This window comes from Tamandua tetradactyla, chromosome 3 (genome assembly GCF_023851605.1).
Source record: "Tamandua tetradactyla isolate mTamTet1 chromosome 3, mTamTet1.pri, whole genome shotgun sequence".
NCBI classification, from domain to species: domain Eukaryota; kingdom Metazoa; phylum Chordata; class Mammalia; order Pilosa; family Myrmecophagidae; genus Tamandua; species Tamandua tetradactyla.
The window spans coordinates 38,508,457-38,529,342 of record NC_135329.1 but is presented as its reverse complement, the minus strand read 5'-3'; the positions used below and the strand labels follow the sequence as shown (position 1 = coordinate 38,529,342).

Sequence of the window (20,886 nt, the reverse complement as noted above, 5' to 3'; positions counted from 1 at the left end):
GATACTGGTGCCTGTGCCTGTCTGGTCTAGGAGAATCCAATCAAGCTTGATCATATCTGGGAGACCCTCCTCAAAAAAAAGTTCCATATAGGTAAAGCAAGAACCAGAAAAACAAAAGCTGAAAAATTCTGATCAGTTAAAGAGAAACTATGCTAAAAGTCTAGAATAGGTTGAACTGAAGGTCAACAAATAGATAGAGGAAAAATCCAACCCACAAGAAAACTCAGGTGAAAGAATAGAAATGACCTTCAGAATAAACTAACAAAGAAATTTGGATGCCTACACTCCAGCAAAAATTTATGGCTCACACTAGGAAGCACAAAGGTATGGCCTAGTCAAAGGAACAAACTGACACTTCAAGTGAGATATGGGAGTTGAAACAAGGAATTAAAGCTGTTCAAACAAACCTTCTAAATCAAACCAATGAGTTGAGGAAAAATATGGCAAAAGAGATGAAGGATATAAATAAAACATTGGGAGATCATAAAAAAGAATTCAAACACTTGAAAAAAAAACAAATGGTGAAATTAAGGCAATGAAAAATGCAAAAGAAGAGATGAGAAACACAATGGAGACATAAAACAGCAGATTTGAAGAGCTAGAAAAAAGGTCTACTGATCTAGAGGACAGGATATCTGAAGTCCTAACACAAAAGAACAGATAGGAAAAAGAATGGAAAAATATGAGCAGGGTCACAGGGAACTGAATGACATCATGAAGCACATGAATATATGTGCTATGGGTGTGTAGAAGGAAAAAAGAAGGGAAAAGGAGCAGAAAGAATAATGGAGGAAATAATCACTAAGCATTTATTTCTTAACTCTTCTGGAAGACAGAGAAATACAGATCCAAGAAGTGCAATGTACCCCAAACAGAATAGATCTTAATAGTCCAACTTCAAGAAATTCACCAATCAGATTGGAAAGTGTCAAAGATATGAGAGAACTTTAGAAGCAGCAAGAGAAAAGTGATCCATAACACACAAGGGAATCTCTATACTCTATGCTTGGATTTCTCAGCAGAAACCATGGAGGTAAAAAGGCAGTGGTATGATATATTTAAGATACAGCAAAAGAAAAACTGTGAATCAAAAAACCTGTATCTGGCAAAACTGTCCTTCAAAACTGAGGGAGAGTTTAAAATATTTTCAGACAAATCAACACTAAAAGAGTTTGTGAACAAGAGACCTCCTCTATAAAAAATACTAAAGGCAGCACTACAGGCAGATGAAAAGACAGGTAAGAGAGGTCTGGAGAAGAGTGTAGAACAAAATTCGCTAGAAAGAAAAGGATAGATATTGTATGGTCTCACTATTATGAACTAACAATATTGAGCAACTTTTGAAAGTTAAAGTTGAGAACAGAGGTTATTAGGAGATAGAAAGAGGGTAGAAATTAGGCATCTGATGCTAAAGGAGACAGAATATTCAACAGGATTGATTGTAAGGATCCAGTAATGGATAGCACAATAGCCTGATGGTAACACAATTCTGTAAGTATAATGAACAAAGCTGAGTGTGAATATGGTTGAATGAAGGAGGCTAGACACATTTATGACACCAGAAGGAAAAACAGGATAAACTGGGATTGTATAATTTAGCAAAACTGAGAGTAGACAATGTTGATGATTAAATGTACAAATAGAAGAAAGTTTTCAAATGAGGGAGAGTAAATGACTGTCAACATTGCAAGGTATTGAAAATGGGATGGTATATGGAAAAAATACAATCAACATAAACTAGGGTCTATAGTTAAGAGTTATATTGTAATATGCTTCCATTAATTGTAGCAAAGGCAATATACCAAAGCTAAATGTCACTAAGAGTCCTATATAAGGGAGGGGTATGGGGTTTTTGATGATGTTATTGTTTTGCCCTTTTATTCATTTTTTGTAGTTTTTATTTTTTTGCTCTTCTTTGTGGAAGAAATGGAAATGTCCTCACACAGACTGTGGTGGTGAATGCATAACTATGTGATTATACCAGAAGCCATTGATTATTCACTTAGAATGGATTGTATGGGACATAAATAAAACTGTTTAAAAAAGAAGCAGAAAGATACATATTTTAGGGAAAATGTGGAGAGAGAGAGATGGACCTATTCACTGTCAGTAGGGATGCAGAATGGTGCAAACTCTCTGGAGGTCAGTGCTGTGGTTCCACAGGAGGTTAAGTATAGGGGTGCTATATGACTCTGCAACCCTGTTGTTAGGTATATACATGGAAGAACTGAAAGCAAGGACACAAACCGACATTTGCACACTGGTGTTTATGGTGGCAGTATTCATGATTTTCAATGGAAGGAGGGGGTCTAAGAATACATCAACTGATGAACAGGAGGGTGACTGTGGTATATACATATAATGGAATATTGAGCAGTTGCAAGAAGGAATGACTGTGCGAGCTGTATAACTAGGTGAATGAACTATAATCTGCAAACTCATAGAAATGAATTTGAAAGCATCAGTTATCAGGATAGAATGTGCAATTGGGCAATCGATGATTGAGTACAAAACGTTCAGTAAGGCTTATTGTAAAGGTTCCTAGATTGTAAGCAATTACAGCAGTCACATCTATTATTGAGTTTTAACTGTCATTCTAAATTCTGAGATGCTAAGCTCTTTGAGTATAACCTGTTCTTTCCCGGGAACTTTGTGTATGTGTGTGATACTTGACATTCGGAGTTAGAGTTCTGCATCTTTGAAAGTCAGAATTATTCCATACAGCAACTGTTAAAGAAGCTGAAAAAGAGCTAATTCATACCTCAATTAGAGGTATGAATGAAGCCCTTCTGATTGGGACTAAGGTAAATCAGAACAGTGCTAAAAGATGATATTTTAAAACTTCCAACTCTGTGTGAGACCAAAGGAAGAGATATTTATTTGGTACAAAATTTATATTTTCTGTAGCACACTATCTAATTTAACCTGTATGGTCAGTATATTCAAACAACATAATTAGGGAATGAGATCTTGTTATTTTGTAAAGGTTAATGCAAACACCCTGATATATCCCAGAGTCATTTGGGCAAAAAATAAAAAATAGGCCAGACAATGGTGGCTCAGCTGCAGAGTTCTTGCCTGCAGTTCCAGAGACCCAGGTTCGATTTCTGGTGCCTGCCATGCAAAAAAAATTAAAATAAAAATTATTTGCTAAGTCCCCTTGGGGGTCTGGGGAGAAAGGTGGAAATATTAAACTTCTCTACCTTGGGAATTCCTGATATTCTCACAAATAATAGGGGCTACCAATTTAAGAAGCCAAGCCCTAAAAAAAAATTCAGGGCTTGCTCTTATGAAACATTCCTTCAAAAGAGAAGCAAAGCCTACTTATAATTATAACTAAAAGTCAGCCTAGAGAACCTCTTCTGTTGCTCAAATGCAGCTTCTTTCTCAAAGCTAAACTCTGAAAATAAACTCACTACCCCCACCCCATCCCCATGACATGGGACATGAGTCCCAGGAGTGTACATCTCCCTGGCAACATGGGACATGACTCCCAGGGATGAGCTTAGCCCTAGCATTGTGGGTTTGAGAATGACTCACTGACCAAAAGGGGGAAAAGAAATGAAACAAAATAAAGGTTCAGTGGCTAATAAATGTTGAATAGAGTTGTGAGCTTATTCTGGAGGTTATTCTTAAACATTAACTCCCTTTTTCGTTTCTAGTGTTTCAGAATAGCTAGAAGAGAATACCTGAATCTGTTGAAAAGCATTGCTTCTTCAAGATGATTATCTAACCATGTAGCTTTTAAGGTGTGACCATGTAATTCTGAAAACCTTGTGACTAACACTTCTCTTAGTATAAGGACAGAAAATAAAGACAAAAAATAAATGAACATTGCGAGAGGATAGGGAATAGGGGATGTTTTGGATGTTCTTTTTTTATTTTTATTTTTATTTTTACTCAGAAAATGTTCGAAAATTGGTTGTGGTGATGAATGCACAACCGTATGATGATACTATGAGCCACTGCTTGTATACTTTGTATGACTATATGGCATATGTGAATATATCTCAATACAATTGCATTCCATATATATATATATATATATGCATAGAGAGAGAAAGGGGGAATCATTTAAATTTTGATGAGTATATGTATACATACAGTTAGATTGAAAGAAAGAAAAATATACATAATATTGCTAGTAAGAGACTACTATCACATAAAATTAATGTGACTCTTTCTGTTTGTTCCCTTATCATTTAAAATATTTTAGTATTTATTTTGGTTATATCGGGGAAAATGTCTTTGCTTTCTATACTATGCAATTCATTGGTTTCTAATTTTTATAATATATTTTAAAGTTATTAATCAACAAAAACTTTTTTTTCCTAATGGTTCAGAGCGATTTATCATATTTCCATTGCAACTGATTATTATTTTTTAGAAATTAGTTTGTATTATATCTTTTTACTAAAAATATTTATGTAATGTAGATCACATGAATTAAAAACAATTTATGTTTAATTTAAGTCTCATTCACTTACCAGCATAACGAATCTTGAATCCTTTTTTACTAGTTGCATGATCGGTGGACCAGCGGAGATATAACTGATTACTCCTGCTTGTAAAGTTTGATTGTTCAGTATGGTTCCCACTTAAGACAACTAACAGAGGACTTTGCCCAGAAGAACCTAAATGAAACAAAAAACAAAGAGTACAGATATGAATTGGCAACCAAAAAAATGTAGATAGCACTTTGGCTTTTGATTAAATTGGAATCTAAATGTACAGTGCCCAGCTATTCATTTCCAAAGCAGACAAAGAATCCCTATACATAACAAGTATGCTACTTAAATTCCTATAAGTACCAAGCATGTTACTTATAAAAATAAAACAATAAACCACAAAAATAATTTTCAGTGTATATGTTATTAAAAACTTAATAATTAAATCAAATGGGCCTTGTTTATAAATCAACAGTGATTGAAAATGAATGAAAGTCATTGTTATCATTAGGATTTACAATATTGTATGAGTGGCGGGAAATGGAAACTTGCATTCAATATTAATGGAAGTATAAACTAGTACAATCACTTTGGGGAGTAGTTTGGTAATATCCAGTAAAAGTAGATGTAATCATGAGCACACGTGCACAAGTGTTATTTATATAGAAAAATATTTATTGCCATATTGTGTCTTATGGTAAAATTTAAACCTAGAAGTTTAAAATGAAAGTGCCATGAAAAGGAATTCTATACAGTACTTAAAATTAATGGACTAGATATGCAGTATATTAGCAATAGTAATTCTGAAGAAAATCTATAAATGACTAAAAATAAAATCACTTTGCAAATAAATATGATAGCAATTTCATAAAATTTCAAAAGAATGATGATGTGTGCATGGGGGTCACTAGAAGAGGAGGATGAAGTATAGAAAGATGATTAACAGAGAAAAGAGCAAAAGATTGTAGATAGATAATAGACGGATGATAGATGGTAAAGAGACTGAGGGGAGAAAGAGAGAGAAAGAGATGGAGACAGAGAGTGAACTGTAAAGCCATGAAAATGTGTGACACACCCAACATCTACTTCAGGCTAATAATTTCCTCTAGGAGAGGGGAGGAGGAAAATCGGATGTGGATGGAGCCCCTAAATTTATCTGCATGCTTTACCTCTTGGAATAAGCAGAATCAAAATTTGTCAAAATCTTAAAATCCAGTACAACTCAATAATGAGTTCATAGTACAAATTTTTACTTTTTCACATTTCCATATTTTTGAAAATTTTCAAAAACTATAAAATAAAATTAATATTTAATATATAGTTAATAAAACAGCTCTAGTGTATAGCCAAATAGCAACACTTTTGCCCTTGGAGATAAGATTGTCATCATCATAACTTAATGCTTTGTATTGAGATAAATTGCTCTATTGACTATAGACATTGAGTTGATAGCTTCAGATTCAGATCTACAATATTCTCTTTTAGTGACCTCAACACTATCTCATAGTTTTAAAAGCTTTAATAGCTTTTATCCACTATACAATATACTCTCAGAACCCACATTATAGAGTGGAGAATCAGGCCCTTGCTGCTTTTCCTAATAAAAGTTTTATTGGATAAAATGAAATGCAACTTTGAGACTTATATATATAGAATTTTTATTCATGCAATGATATCAGGAAACCATAACTTCATTCATTGTGCAACTCCCAGCCAAAGCAAGTCTAATGATTAAAACTAGTATATTAAATTAAATTAAATAAAACTAGTATATTAAAAATTAGCAAAGCAATATTCAGTCTAGTCAGAAGAAAGGAAAATCAGAGAAATTTAATATCTTATTGTGAAAGATTGTCATAGAATAAGTTTCTTGGAAGATGGGATAAGAAGACGATGAATTTAATAATTTGAAGAAGACCAAAGGGTTTTCTGATTGCTTGCTTATTTTTGTTGTTGTTCCAGGAGAGGACGTATATTTTTAAATGATACACCACTGGGAAATTAGCTTCATCTTTTATATTTTATGACATCATTTTTTGATGAAAGAACCCAGGAGGAAACTTTTCATTATTCTTTAACTTCTCATCATTCAGCCCTTTCCATCTGATCTCGTTGAATAAAATCTTTCTAAATGGAATATTCCTTAAAACTTTACATCCAACCAAGCAAGTATAGGAAAGCAGCATGGTTATCATGGAGAATAGTGGTTGCTTTACCAAGAAGGAAAAATATTAAATATTTTACTAGTGAACACCACGATCTTTATTTTGACAATTTTTCTTGAATAAACTGAGTTCCATAATGTTTAAAATCCTATTTTTAAAAATTGCAGAAAATCTACTACTTGAGCCATGGAGAGTGATATTCTCCTGGGCTAATAAAGTTTAAAATCAATATATTCAGCATGTTTTTCAGTCAACTTATGAGCTACAATAGAACCTCTGACTTACCCAAAAAAAATATGCAATGAACATGACATTTACTACAACAAAAATGCCACCGCTTAAAAAAAAAGAGTCATTTAAAACTCTGACCTTTCATTTTATAGAAAAATCTTTGAGACTGCAATGAACCTAGTCATAGATCTCTGAAAATTTTGACAGCAACTGTTAAGAGAGTGTCTCTATTGTCTACTTTGCTTATTGTTTTAAATGGTAGTGCTCTCTCCACATTTTGGGAGAGATCAAATTAAATGCAATTAGTGAATAAGTTATTGATAATAATTTTGCTCCTGAAATTAGGAGACATAGAATTATTGTCAGCTCAAGTCCAATGCAACAAATGTGAAAAAAAGGAACATGAATAATTTATGTACATATGTGTATAGGATGTTAGATGGTAGATATAGATAGCTTTTCTTTTAATTTTTTATGAAACCTAATAGTTTCAGTATAGCTTTTTCTTGACATCCTTATTTATACTTGAAGCACGATATATGTACTTGGCTAATGAATCACTTCTATGCATCCAAAAGACAAAAGTGGAAGCCTTTACCTGTATATTGTCTGTTTTAGCATACACTTAAGAAGAAAAAACCTCCAAAACTAAAATTATTTTTCTTCAGTCCTCTTTTTCTATGTATATAAATGTGAATTTTATTTTAATTTGGTAGTTCATCTTTGGAAATACAAAAACTGATTCATGTGGTATCTAATCATACAAGAAATTTGACTGTTATAATTTATCAAGTCAATAAAATATATTCAAACATACATAGAATAAATTACATTTTATTTTCACTGAATTGATTATTTATCTGAACTCAATGAGAAATCATTAGTATGTGAAAACCCTGTTATTAAGAATAGCAGTAATTTTATTTTGGCCTAATTTGCTGGTCTCTGATGATGTTTCTATTCAAAGAAAACTATTAAGTTCAGTTCCATTTGAAATTAACAATTCAATCACAAACATTATTTTTAAGCATAGCTTAATTATATTAAAATGTTCTTTCAGATTCTATAAGAAAATTATAAGACTCGTGCGAAACAAGATTAACATCTCTTCAGTCAACTGTATCTCATTTTTATTTCTAACTTGTATATTAAAAAGTCTTCTAGCACTATATCATCCAGAAATCTCTGTGAACTACTATTTTTATATATTGCTAGAAAAATAATCATTGATAGTGATTAAAATACTTCTAGACCTCTTAAATTTCCTAAAATATTTTCTGAATCGATGTAAAACTTAGGAGAGAAAGGAAGAGATGTTTGAGATCAATTATTCACATTAAAGAATGGTTAAAGTAAATTTAGTACTTTTCAGAATCGATCATTAAGTATTTTAATTGTTTGAAAAGTTGCAAAATTGACACTAGTACTGTAATGTTTTACAGACCACTTAGTCTCTAAGAATGCACAAGTCCCAGAGTAATTCGTTATTTGTTATTTTTTGGGGGGGAACATACATATTCAAGTCCATGCGTTACTAAAGACATTACAGTAGTATTTTTATTACTTTATGTACAGGTCACAGAAATTAAAGGAACTTACCATCAAAAACTTCCAATGCATCAAATTGCTTTTCACTTTGAAATGTATCCACAAAGATGGTAATATTATAGTTTGATTCCACTTTAATACTCCAAGAGCAAGTCTGGGAATTAAAATAGTTTCCTGGATATCCTGGACTGAGTATTACTCCAGATGATGCTGTACGGACTTCATTAGCTGGACATTGTGCTAAAGAAAAAAATACTGTTAAAAGTTTTTCTTGAAATGAATCCAGCTCTAATAGCATAGATTCTATCTTGTATACACAAGGGAAAAAAAACAATAACATCTTATTGAACACTGATCAAGTTTTATACAGGATGCTAAACACAGGAGATCCACACTGAGTAACACTAGCTGATGTTTTTGTTTTATACTATGATTTAAAAGGTAATTATATATATGCATATATACACATAAACATACACGCATACATATATGTGCATGCATACATATTTATACAAGTGTTTGCATGTGTGTGTGTCTGTAAAAGAGACAGAGAAAGAAACAGTGAGCGACACAGAGATCCACTTTAAGTCTAAGGAAACCTAGGTTTAAAGAGATTAAATCACAGACCCAAAGTCACACAGCTAATCAAAGGGCAACATAACTTGAGTTAGGTGCAGAATTGAGAAGAAACTCTGAATCTGAAAGCATTCATTCTCTTAAGTGCTTACTCCTGAACCTGGAAGTACTTCCAATGCATCAAATTGTGCTTACTCAATTCAACTACCAGGTAGACACTCACCATTTCAATGTAACCTAATAAAAATATTGTGGAATTGCATGTAACAATAGAAGAAAAACAGTTACTTCTGTTTTAGAATATCAAAATTTAATGTGAATGACCTACAATAATTAGATGTAATAATTCATTTGATGAGATTGCTTGTGAGAGAAGTAAGAGAATAAATCAGAGAGAGCTGGACACAAGCCCTCATTAGACACCTCATTTTCTAACTATATAAGATAGAATTAATGATGTATAATGGATGGATTTATTGTGAATGAATCATTAAGATATGAAGATATTGACACATTTTTCCTCTCCTTTCTTTTTCCTCATTCCTCTACTTCCACAGTTATTAAAGTGCAAAAAAGAAAATCATCAACAAGCTTCCTTTAACTATAATTTTCTTTCATTTGTGAAATAAAATATATTCCAGAAATAGCGCTTCATCTATAGCACTATTAGTAGAAAATTATTTCTGTTGTTGGCAATGGTTTATAAACAGAGGTGTAACAAAACTATGTGTTTAAAAATGTTAAATGATCAACTTTTACTTAATGAAAAAAGAAATTTTCAAAAGGACATATGTCTTATATGTTGAGTTACCTCCTTTTAATTAATTAATTATATGTGCATTATTAATTTATACTTTCAAAAATACTTTTCCCAAACAGGACAGTAAAGTTTATAAAATGTGCTTTTATTCAAGCTAACCTCTCTTAAAATTTATTAATTTTTTGCTGTATTCTTTTATTTTTCTTAGTATTCTAATTGGTATATGCATTAATATAGAGAAAATATTTAGGCATAAGAATAAAGATGAAACATTTCACATAGCACTTTAAAGATATGCATCTTATGTCAGAGTTTAAAAATATTTACAGATGATAAAATAATGGCAAATAATAGGGACAAAAATAATCCTAAAATACTCACACAGCCTAAAACAATTTCATGTTCTTTTCTTCTGTGATGGTGGCAAAATTATATTATAAATATTGTGCCCATTCATTGTTTATATTTCAAAAACAATAAAAAGTGAAAGTAAGAAAATAAGCTAGATTTTATATCTATAAAGTTAAATAGTGCAGGACCTAGAGGTTTTTAAACTCCACAGACTTGTATGGACTTTGGAATAAGAGCTAGAAGTTTTCTTGACTCTGATGCAAATTGAAGGCAATAATAGCTACCCCTCAGTGTTATAATTAATATCAAATATATGTACATACTTTTCTTAAACCTAAAGCACTATGTCACAAAGACATGGTGATGATTTGAACATATGCCTGCCTTTTGCCTGACATAATGATGCTACCAGAGCAAATAATTTTTTTATGGTATTACATTTAAGAAAATATTTAACAAATGCATCTGCCCCTACTTATATATATATGGAGAATGTGGTTTTGTCATTACAGTTATGCTTACTAGATGAGACTGGAACTTCAGACCATCTGGAAATAGGAAACATTCTATGATTTGCTAAAATCTACCTGAAGAATCAATGCCACATTCCAGGGCTTGAATGCAGTGATTATAAAATAGAGACGGAATATTAAGTATAGCTTTTCTTAGACCTTCAATTTTTAAAATGCTGTTTCTGGGTTTTTAGAGAAGATAATGAAAATATAAGTGAAATCATTTGTATTATTTTTCTTACAACACAATAATATTTTTTCAGAAATACATTTTTAATGAATTTGTACATTTCCCCATGAGCTAAAACATTTTTGAATCATTTTGTTTTTCTTGTTCCTTTCGTATGTACACTTTCCTTCATGTTCTTTCCTATAAACCGTTGCTAGGAGCAGCACCCACTTACAGTGGGAAGGGTTGAAGTGGCTGAAGGCTTTTCCACAGATGAGCTGTTCATTTTTGTAGCCACAATCACACATCAAAAATACATTGAGACTCTAAAAGGACTCTCAGAAACCTCCCACCACAGGGAAGCATCTGCTTGAGATTTCTACCAAAAACACTCTGAAAGGAACTTGCAACTACAATACATTTATTTTGCACTTTAGAGTCTGCATAATTGGCTTAAAACCAAAGCCTATTATTTAATGCACCTTGCACCTTCAAAAAGTCATATGTCAAACATTAAGATTTATAATCATTAAGATTAATTCTTATCGTTACTACACTATAAGAAAATCAAGGAAACTGAGAACCCCTGTAAGCAACTGGGAAAAGCTGTAATTCGGATCACTTAAAAATGAATGTTCGTTATCATAGGTGCACAGAAGAAAGCTGTCAGGGACTGACATTTTTCTATGGACTCCCTCTGTTGCTTTCCAAAGGAAATTCATTATCAGGTCACCAATTTACTTTCATTTAAAGTTTGTTTCTAATTTTATAAAAAATGAATACCACTTACATTTCTCAAAATCACTGATGGTTCACCACTGTCTACAGGATGAAGCCCAAATGACATCGATGACCTTTTAATATCTAACCCTACTCTAGGTTTCCAGCCCCATTTTATATCACTTTCCCCAAACACACCCTAAATAGAAGCTACAGGAGCTGCTTCCTCCTTCCTGGAAGCTCCATGCATTTCATGGTTCCAAACCGTGTTGAACACTGCTCTTTTCTTTTTGGAGTGATTCTTCAACATCAGAAATGTCACGTTTGAGATATCTCTTGCTTAGTTTTTTTTTCTAAATTGAGATAAGTACCTAGCAAGGTAATATTTATCTGAGTATAACACTAATTCAAGAGAGCAATCTACTCCTATCACTTCCCTAGAAATGGTTATAATTTTCAAAACCAATTTTCTAAAAAAATTGTGGTACTTGAAGAATTGTGACTAAAAGATACATAACTTTTCATCAAGAACTTGTTTGGGGATTGACTCCCACTTGAGCCCAATCAAATTGAAGAATAAGTGCTTAAGAAAGGGTTTTAATTACGTGCTTAAGTGTTCAACTATTTGGTAGAAGATATCTGAGCTCCATTTCCTTTTTTAAAAAGTCTATTTTAATTTGAAACTCTTTGTGACAGGCAAGTCAATATTAATTCTAATATTGAGCCATTTCATCTTATTTATACTTTTTCAAGTCTTTTTCCTTGCAGTGGTGCTTGAAAGTGATGCCTTTAAAATGCCATTTTAAAGTGATCTACTTATATTCTAACCAGTGTAATCAGTGGATTCAGTGTCAGATTTTGTTCTTTTATTGTATATTATCCATGCTGTTGCCCACAGTCTATATATTTTAAAGACATGTAAAAAGCATAAGAAATTTGCATATGATGTGCAATATAGGGGTATTTCACTGTTTAAAAATTTTCATCAAAAGTAAGAATATTTGAACACCAGTTAATTTTTATATTCATGCTGAAGTATTTAGGGACATGTGTACTGATGTCTGCCATTTATCTTGAAATGCATCAAAAATATAAGATGGATCAATATATGAATAGAAAAGTAGCAGATGTATAGAGGAAGCATTGAGTAGAACCTAGGTAGATAGGTATTGAGACTTTTATTGTAAAATTCTTTCAACTTTACCATCTGTTTGCAATTTTTCATAATGAATTGTCAGGGAAAACATGATTTTTTATTTGATGTGGCTTTGATTTATTTTCTAAGCTAGCTACAAGAGAAAATGTAATTAGATAATTCCATTAGCATTTTATTTTAATTTCAGTGGGATCATAATTCAGATGGAGATTAAATTCAGACCAACACAGACAATACATTTTTCTATGTTGAACTAGTATATTTTTAGCATCAAACTGGACATACCTTCACATGTTGGGAGAGAACCTTCAAACTGCAATTGGGAACTGAGCTTACAGGTCAGAATGTCAGTCCCTGATAAAGTGTAACCAGGGTGGCACTGGTACTTCACAAAATCTCCTAAAAGAGTCAACAAAATATACTTGGAGATAATGTTTTTATGACATATGATGTAAATATACTAGATAGATATGATTACTTAAGACATAAGTCAATGTATAAATCATTTCAGAACCAATGTTTGTATTTATTTTTAGTCCATTTAATAAAATATTAGCATTTTCAGTTCTTCATTTATAAAAATAGCACCTTAAACACTGTCAATATGGAAAATGTGGCAAGTTGTTTTATCCAAGATTGATGCATTTATGTTCTTTTCCCTTCCTCCATGATTACCAAAAAATTAAAATTAAAATCAAAATTTAAAAAAAGTGAAGTAGATCCTTGGAGTGTAAGATTATAGAATAGAGTGTTTTTAACACATCCACAGAGATGACTAATCTATGACCCTAGTATGGTTAACACAATGCTCCAATTAATAAGCCATTGTAAGTAGGGCAAAATTGGGTTACATGGTTTGACAATGGTCTGATACACTGTGTGACAATAGGAGAAATCCTTTCTAATTGGAATTAAGAAATTCTGGGTTACTATATTTTTACCTATACCACAACTGTTTTCTTAATATGCCCTGAAGATCAATTAATCCACTAGATCATTATTATAAAATGATAAAGCAGAACTTCTAAATTTTAACATTAAATGTACTTATCAATTATATTCCAGTATCAATGAAAGGTCAATTTTATAGTAATCATTATTTTTGCTACCAATGACTAAGTTCTTCCTCAAGTATGTGGATATGTTCCCCAAAGCTAACGCAGATATTTGCTCAAATCTGTCTTTGAAAACTTTATACATAAGAAAACTAGTCACTCATAAATGCAATAGGAAAAAAATGCACTCCAACAAAAACAAAACTCAGATGGCAAAAAAAAATATATATATATGGAGATGAAGGGAAAGAACATAGCTATATGATACATAATCTCTTTATGTATAATGTAAATAGGAAATATATTAAATATAAATTCGAAAAAATGTGCCACAACAAAAACAAAACTCAGATGGCAAAAGAAAAAATATATATGGAGATGAAGGGAAAAAAGTGTATCTATTTAATACATGATCTCTATTTATGTATAAATCCCCAGTGCTGCTTTGAGGATATTTTTTTCTGACAGACAATTTACTAGTCTGAGTAATTACTGTAGGTGGGACTGGGTATATAAAAGTCAGGTTGATTTAATGGTATTATAATAAAAAAAATTACCTATTTCAAAATCCTCATCCTCAGTAAGTATTTCTGCCTGTGGTACTGCTGGTGGTGGCTGACACTTCTTGAGCTGAAATGCTAAATGGTTTATGAAAACAAAATAATCAGAGCAATTATATTTACAGATTAAACAAATTGCTATAAAAAGCAGCGCTCTTAAAATTGTTATATTGAGTATATCCACTCAATAATTTATTATATTCATTTATAAATTAATTAATATCGTTTTATAAAATTCTCACTAAAAATTCAAACTCTTATAAGATTATTTATGTTAGGTCTCAGAAAGAAAATTCTTAGAGCAAAAGGAACTCTTGATGCAGAGCCCCCATCAACACCACTAATCAGGGTACTTGGACCTGCCAAGGACCCAGATATAAACCTGCTATAAGCCCCCATCCAATCAGGAAACTAACACCCCACCTAGTGGGTACCCTCCCTCTTGGTGTCACTGTCCCTTTAAAACACAGCTCCCAGAACAAAAACGGGAGCTATTTTTCCTTTCTTCCTGCTGGCTCACCAGGAGGGAGCCAATTTCAAGTTCCTCCCTGCTTTTTCCCTTTTGCTCTCCACCTGCTTCCTCCCTGCATTATTCCTTCAATAAATCTGTGAATCTTTGACTCAGTGTCAGGACGCCATGCCTAATATCTGGTGCCGAAACCCAGGAATAGAGATTAGACTGAAGTTTGAATTTCTGGCCCCTCGGGACTATAGGAGCAGCCTCCCAGTCACTCTGTTTCATGAACTGCATGGTTACTATCGTTCCCATGTGATACACAGTTTGGGTTCACAGGCTCAGACCATCTTAAAGTGACACTAGCTCATATCCATGGCACTCAAACATCTACAACTAATTTGGCCCTAAGTAAGTGGTGTCTCTCTACCCAGATCCTCCCCTTCAGAGTTTTGTGTCCCATATATGGCCACCCCATGGCATTGGGGCCTGTTTTAACATGGTGTCCTGGCCAGATCCCCAAGCATTTTTATTGGCCTGAAAAATCTGAGCACTTGGTCAAAACTCTCCAGCTCCAAGAGCATTTTATCATGCAGCAGTCCAAGCTTGGGGGATGCCCTGAGCAAACAACTGCATGCACTTCCCTGGTCCTCGATGACAAACCAGAGACACCTGCTTTGTTGTTGTGACTAGATCATGGATCTAGGTAAGTTAGTCTCACTTAAAACTATACCTGCCCATAAGCCTCCAACATTACCTTCATGAGCAGAATGGCAGATCTCCAGTAAGCCTGCAGTAAGCAAAGTCCCAAGCACGTAACAACCCCCTCTACATTTTAATTAAAATTTGAACTCTACAATTCAGTTTGGTTGCAATTCCCTTTAGAACAACCAAAACGTTAGCCACAAGATGGCACTCTCAACTAGCAAACTTTCACCAAACTTAATAATTTTATTCAGCTCAATGGTACACAAAAGCCCCTGCTCTCAAACTTAACAAAATTTGTCTACCACTTTGCCTCCTTCATAAAAAACCTTCTAAGCTTTCTGCCCCTCAACAAATTCCTCAACTAACGCTGAGGAATCATTCATAAAAAACCTTTTATACCTCTGCCCCTCCCCCAATGGAGGCATTCATTAGTCACTTCAATTCTGCTGACCATTCCCCTGTCAAAGCCTAACAAATTATTGGTTAATTGTTAATTAATGTGATAAGTTTTTATGTCTATTTAACTGTTAATTAATGCATTTGGTGTGTGCTCTATACAGGATTAAGGACATGACCTAAATTTGTCCATTAACTATACTCTTAAAAGATAAGTAATCCAATAATTAATTAATGTTTAATAAAATTAAGCAAATCTGTTTTAGTGCTAGCCAGTGTGTTACCTGGTTATAGTAGAAATTAATGTCTGTTTTCAGCAGTTGATACTTATTTATTAGCTAGTGTGTTCAGTCTAATTATTAATCGGGGTGTTCATGCATTTGCACTAGTCACATGTTCATAACTGATTACTAATCATGAAAGTTCTTTTATAGTCAAAGTAAAAAAATTAATTGGTCTGTTTATAAAGTTGTTTAAAACTTTGATATCAAATAATATCCTAATGCAAGAGTAAAATTTAGTTTTCACTGTGTTAGAGTAACAAAGTTTTCTTGGACTGTTGGCCTGTTTTAATAAAAAGTTATAAAGTCTTTTCTAAGTAATCAGTGTAAAAAAGTAGAAAGTCCGTGTTTTATCAAAATAACTTCTTGTGCTTTATGTTAACTTTATCATGTCGTTGGCTGTGTAAGAAAAATGAATAATCTCATTGTTTAAAAAGGCTAAGCTTTTTCCCTCAGCTTTAGTTAAAGTAAAGAACCAAATATTGTTTCAAACCTAATAACTTTTAACCTTTTGCTTTCTAAAAGTCAAACTGTAAAAGATATCTTTTTATTCTAAACAGTTGCACAAAATTTGTTCTTTAATTTTATAAAAATAAAATGTTAAAGATAAAATTCATTTAATATGTTTTAAGTTGCACAAAAACATTTAAGGAATGTTATAAAAATTGAAACATTTGCTAATCTTCTGTCAGTAATTAATCTTTTTTACATAATATTAAAGAGTATAATAATTTGTTTAACCAAATCTTCTCAGCTTTACTTACAAAAATAAAATAGCACAACAGCATCAAAAACACCATGTGGCCCAGAAATCAATCATTTTCTCCTCAAAAGACAAAAGTTTAAAAATAGTCATAAGAAAAAGGCAGTAGTCAACTAGCAAAATTAAAGGCAGTACCAAACCCAAGTGCATAAAAAACAGGTAAATGTCATTTATTTACTAATTCATAAGCAGTGATCAATACAATAACTATTTAAAGGCCTATTTAAAAACAGAATAATTTAAAAATACATAAAAGGGAATTATGAAAAAAACATTATGGAAAAGTAAATATGAGAGATATTTCAGTATACTAATGTATCTGTTACTGCTATTAAAAAGAAATACACAAGTTCAAAACCTTTCTAAATTTATTATAAAATTTATTTCTAATTATATACAGTCTAAATAAATAAAAACTATAGGTGAAATAAATGCAAAAAGTGATAAAAAGTTTTAAAAATTACATTTTGTTTATTATAGTCATTGTAAACTACAAGCCTTGAATAAATAAAGGAAATAAGTTTTATTTGTTATAGTATAAATTCTAAATAATTGTAAAGAGTTATAAAAGGTTTATAGAAATAAATTCAATCATAATCAGTGCTAAGCAAAATTTAATAGGTCTATTTATCATATATTTCAAAAAAAAGAGAAGCTTTTGTGTTAAGCTAAGTATTCACACAAAAGTAAAGCTAAATTTTCCCTGTGTTCTTTTAACCTGGATTCTTAAGAAATAAAACAAAACAATTTTTCTTAATCATCCAAGTACTGTGTCTAAGATATTTTACATCAAAATAATATTTCTTATTAATGCTTATGTTAAAAATTATCCTTTATTTCCAGAAGACAAATCTTCTCATTGTTACGGAAAAACTGTTACAAATAATTTATTCTTTCACCTTGTATAAATAAAATACTAAAATAACTAATCTATTGCATAAGAAATGTTTGGGAAATATTACAATACTTACAAGAAATTTTCTATCTTGTTATTAATTAAATTTAAATAAATAAAAAATTTATATATGTATAAGCTATAGAAAATTTCTAAAAATTTAACAATGTTCTCACTGATCACATTATATTCTAAAATTAATCAATATAATATTAAGCAATGGTATGCTATTATTAATCAAAGTTTTAGTTTTTCTTTAAAAAATTGCAGATCAGAGAAACAGCCAAATAGTTGCACTGCTCTGCTCTAATATACTTAGTAAAGCAAAGCAAGGACTCTGCTGTAATTTGTTAACATAAAATGCTGTCGAATAATTTATTTCTAAAAATAATTTCATTAGGAAATACTTATAAAGGTTAAAGCTTATATTATAAACTTTTTTATCTTTAAATTCTGAGGTGTTTTACTCTTTGTATAGCCTAATAGCTCCCTGGGACTTTAAGTGTCTCTATGGCATCTGAAACTCAAATTTAGTTCTCCAACTCTAAAAATTAACATGGGTTCACACAGCAATAGTTAAAAACTAAAAAAAAAAAAAAAAAAAGAAAAAAGTACATTTATTTTGTCCAAAATTTGCATTAATTTAATCTTTCTAATAAATTAAGCAACCTAATTCAGCTTTATTTAATATAATACCTGGAATAAGGGAAAAAATCCTAATGTTTTTTCATAATATTTGTGGCAAAAAAAATAAAAGTGTCTGCAAAGTCTCTTGAAAAACTGGTAAAAATAAAACTATTATGAATTCCCCAGGTAACCATGGCCTCAATTTTAAGGCTTGCCCTTATAAAACTTATTTCTGTAATAAGAAACTAAACCTTAACATTAGTGCCTAAGAGTCATCTCCAGAAAATCCCTGCTGTTACTCAAATGTGGTCTCTCTCTAAGCCAAGCTAAGCTTCCCCCCAGTGCAGGCCATAATTTCCAGGAGTGTAAACCTGGCACTGGCAGCATAAAACATAGCGGGCCCTATCGTCGCAAAGCATAGCTGGCCCCGGCACTGTGAGACATAAGCTCCGAAAAATAACACTGGCCCTCACATCATGGATAAACTAATCAAAAGGGGGAAAACATAGAGTTCCAATGCTAAAAAATTTCATATCGCGTCAACAGGTTATTCTGGAGGTTATCTTACACAACTTCAACCAACTACAGCAAACTGCCACAACATGGCAAACCCCAACCCACAGTATAGCAAAAATCCTAAAAATACCTAGTATCCTATAAAACTTTACTTATTAAGTTTGTCTTTCAAAAACCTGAAACCTCCAAGTTATTCCAATGCTAAAAAAGTTCTAAAACCCAAACATGCTAAACTCTCCAAAAATAGCAACTAATCTCATCATTCATCCCTCTGCCTTTCTTTCAAATCCTCTTTCATTCTTCTCCACCCCTTTATGAGCTATTCTGCTTCCCCTCATTGGGCCCTTAATTATCCTAATATTAATTTTCCTCCTCCAATGTGTCTAGATTTATTCACAGGTCAATAGCATAATCAACCAGCAAAATTCTAAACCCTACTCCTGCTACAGTTCCTGTCAACAGTGAAGACATCGCTACCGACCCATTCCAACAGAGAATACCCAAAAAACCCAACTACATCCTGCTCAGTTCAAAGCAATCCCTCCCCTGACCCTCAACTATGAACTTTTGTCTTCAGGAAGTAGTCAGTGAAAGAACACAATGCCCATATTCCTTCAAAAATTGCTTCAAGCTAAGCTAAGGCACTAACCCACATCAAACAGCAGCTTCACACAATTTTATTAAAAAAAAAAAAAAGAGACAAGAATGCTGGGTCTCAGAAAGAAAATTCTAAGAGCAAAAGGAACTCTTCATGCAGAGCCCCCTCAGTGTCCTTGGCAGGTCTAAGGATGCAGACATAAGCCTGTTACAAGCCCCCATCCAATCTGGAAACACCACATCACCTAGTGTGCACCCTCCCCTCCTGGTGTTACTGTCTCTTTAAAACACAGTTCCCAGAACAAAGAACAGGAACCATTTTCTCTTTTTCTTGCTGGCTCCTCAAGCTGGAGCCAATTCCAGGCTCCTACCTGGTTTTCCCCTTTCACTCTCCCACCTGCTTTATTCCTTCAATAAATCTGTCAATCTTTGACTTGCAGTCTCCTGTGGAATCCTTAAGAACTCTGTGCCTAACAATTTAATGTTGAGGAAGATCTGAAGTCCAAGAAATAAAGTATACAAATTTTAGAATTCATAATATTTCTATAAAAACACTTTAGATATGCTTGGAATCCTGAGAAAGGACTGATTTAACTGTGGTATTTAGTTTTGATAAGGTTTCATTCTGTTTCTTCTTCTAAGGAATTCTAAGAGCATCAGAAGAGAAATAAGGGACAACGTTGTTTTCACCATGTTGTTTAGAGTTCATTTTCAAAATCTTTAGAGGATAGCTTTTGCCCTGTCCATGATTACACAGCATTTGGCATAGCACTTCATTTGAAGTCATGTATGAGGAAATCTGTGAAAGGGATCAAATGTATTTCAATGGTCCCCACATATCCAAGTTTCACTTAGAAACTCTCAGAGTGAATTTGATATTATTATATTTATATTATATTTATATATATATATATTTATATTTATATTATATATTACTACTCGATACGATACAATGTGAAATAGTAAAGATAACACTAAGCAAAAAGATAATCACAGAAAACTCGGGCTTCGGTTGCAAGAAAATCCTATCAGGGTTTAGGTGGCAGTCAAGAGACTTGAGATGAAAACAAGGCATATGCTAACTACAGGAAGGATCAAATAGAATTTCTCCATCTTAATCAGAGGGGTAAAAATAAACTGACCATGAAAATTGAGGACAAAGAAACCTCCATTTGAAAAGTCACTGTGAAACTTGAGCAGGACTTGATTGGTGGAACTATAAGCTGTTTCAAGGGCTGTATTCCCACTGAAAACTCCTAGCTGAGGTGAATTCTGATCAGGACCATCCCTGGAAAGAGAGAAAAAGTAAGTCTGAATAGCATGCTGCTAAGTTATAGCTTAAATCAATAATTCTTTTTCTCCATACAGTGGGACTGTGTTAATAAAAGCACATAGCCT

At 32.5% G+C, this 20,886-nt stretch overlaps 1 protein-coding gene across 1 annotated transcript in view; it reads right to left on the bottom strand.

The window, feature by feature from the left end:
- Positions 1-20,886, bottom strand: part of CSMD1 (CUB and Sushi multiple domains 1) — a 519,811-nt gene that overhangs the window by 198,214 nt on the left and 300,711 nt on the right. Inside the window, 5 exon segments of the mRNA XM_077151716.1 lie at positions 4,488-4,634; positions 8,444-8,632; positions 12,922-13,035; positions 14,249-14,329; positions 20,631-20,776. Coding sequence (XP_077007831.1) covers positions 4,488-4,634; positions 8,444-8,632; positions 12,922-13,035; positions 14,249-14,329; positions 20,631-20,776 — 677 coding nt within the window.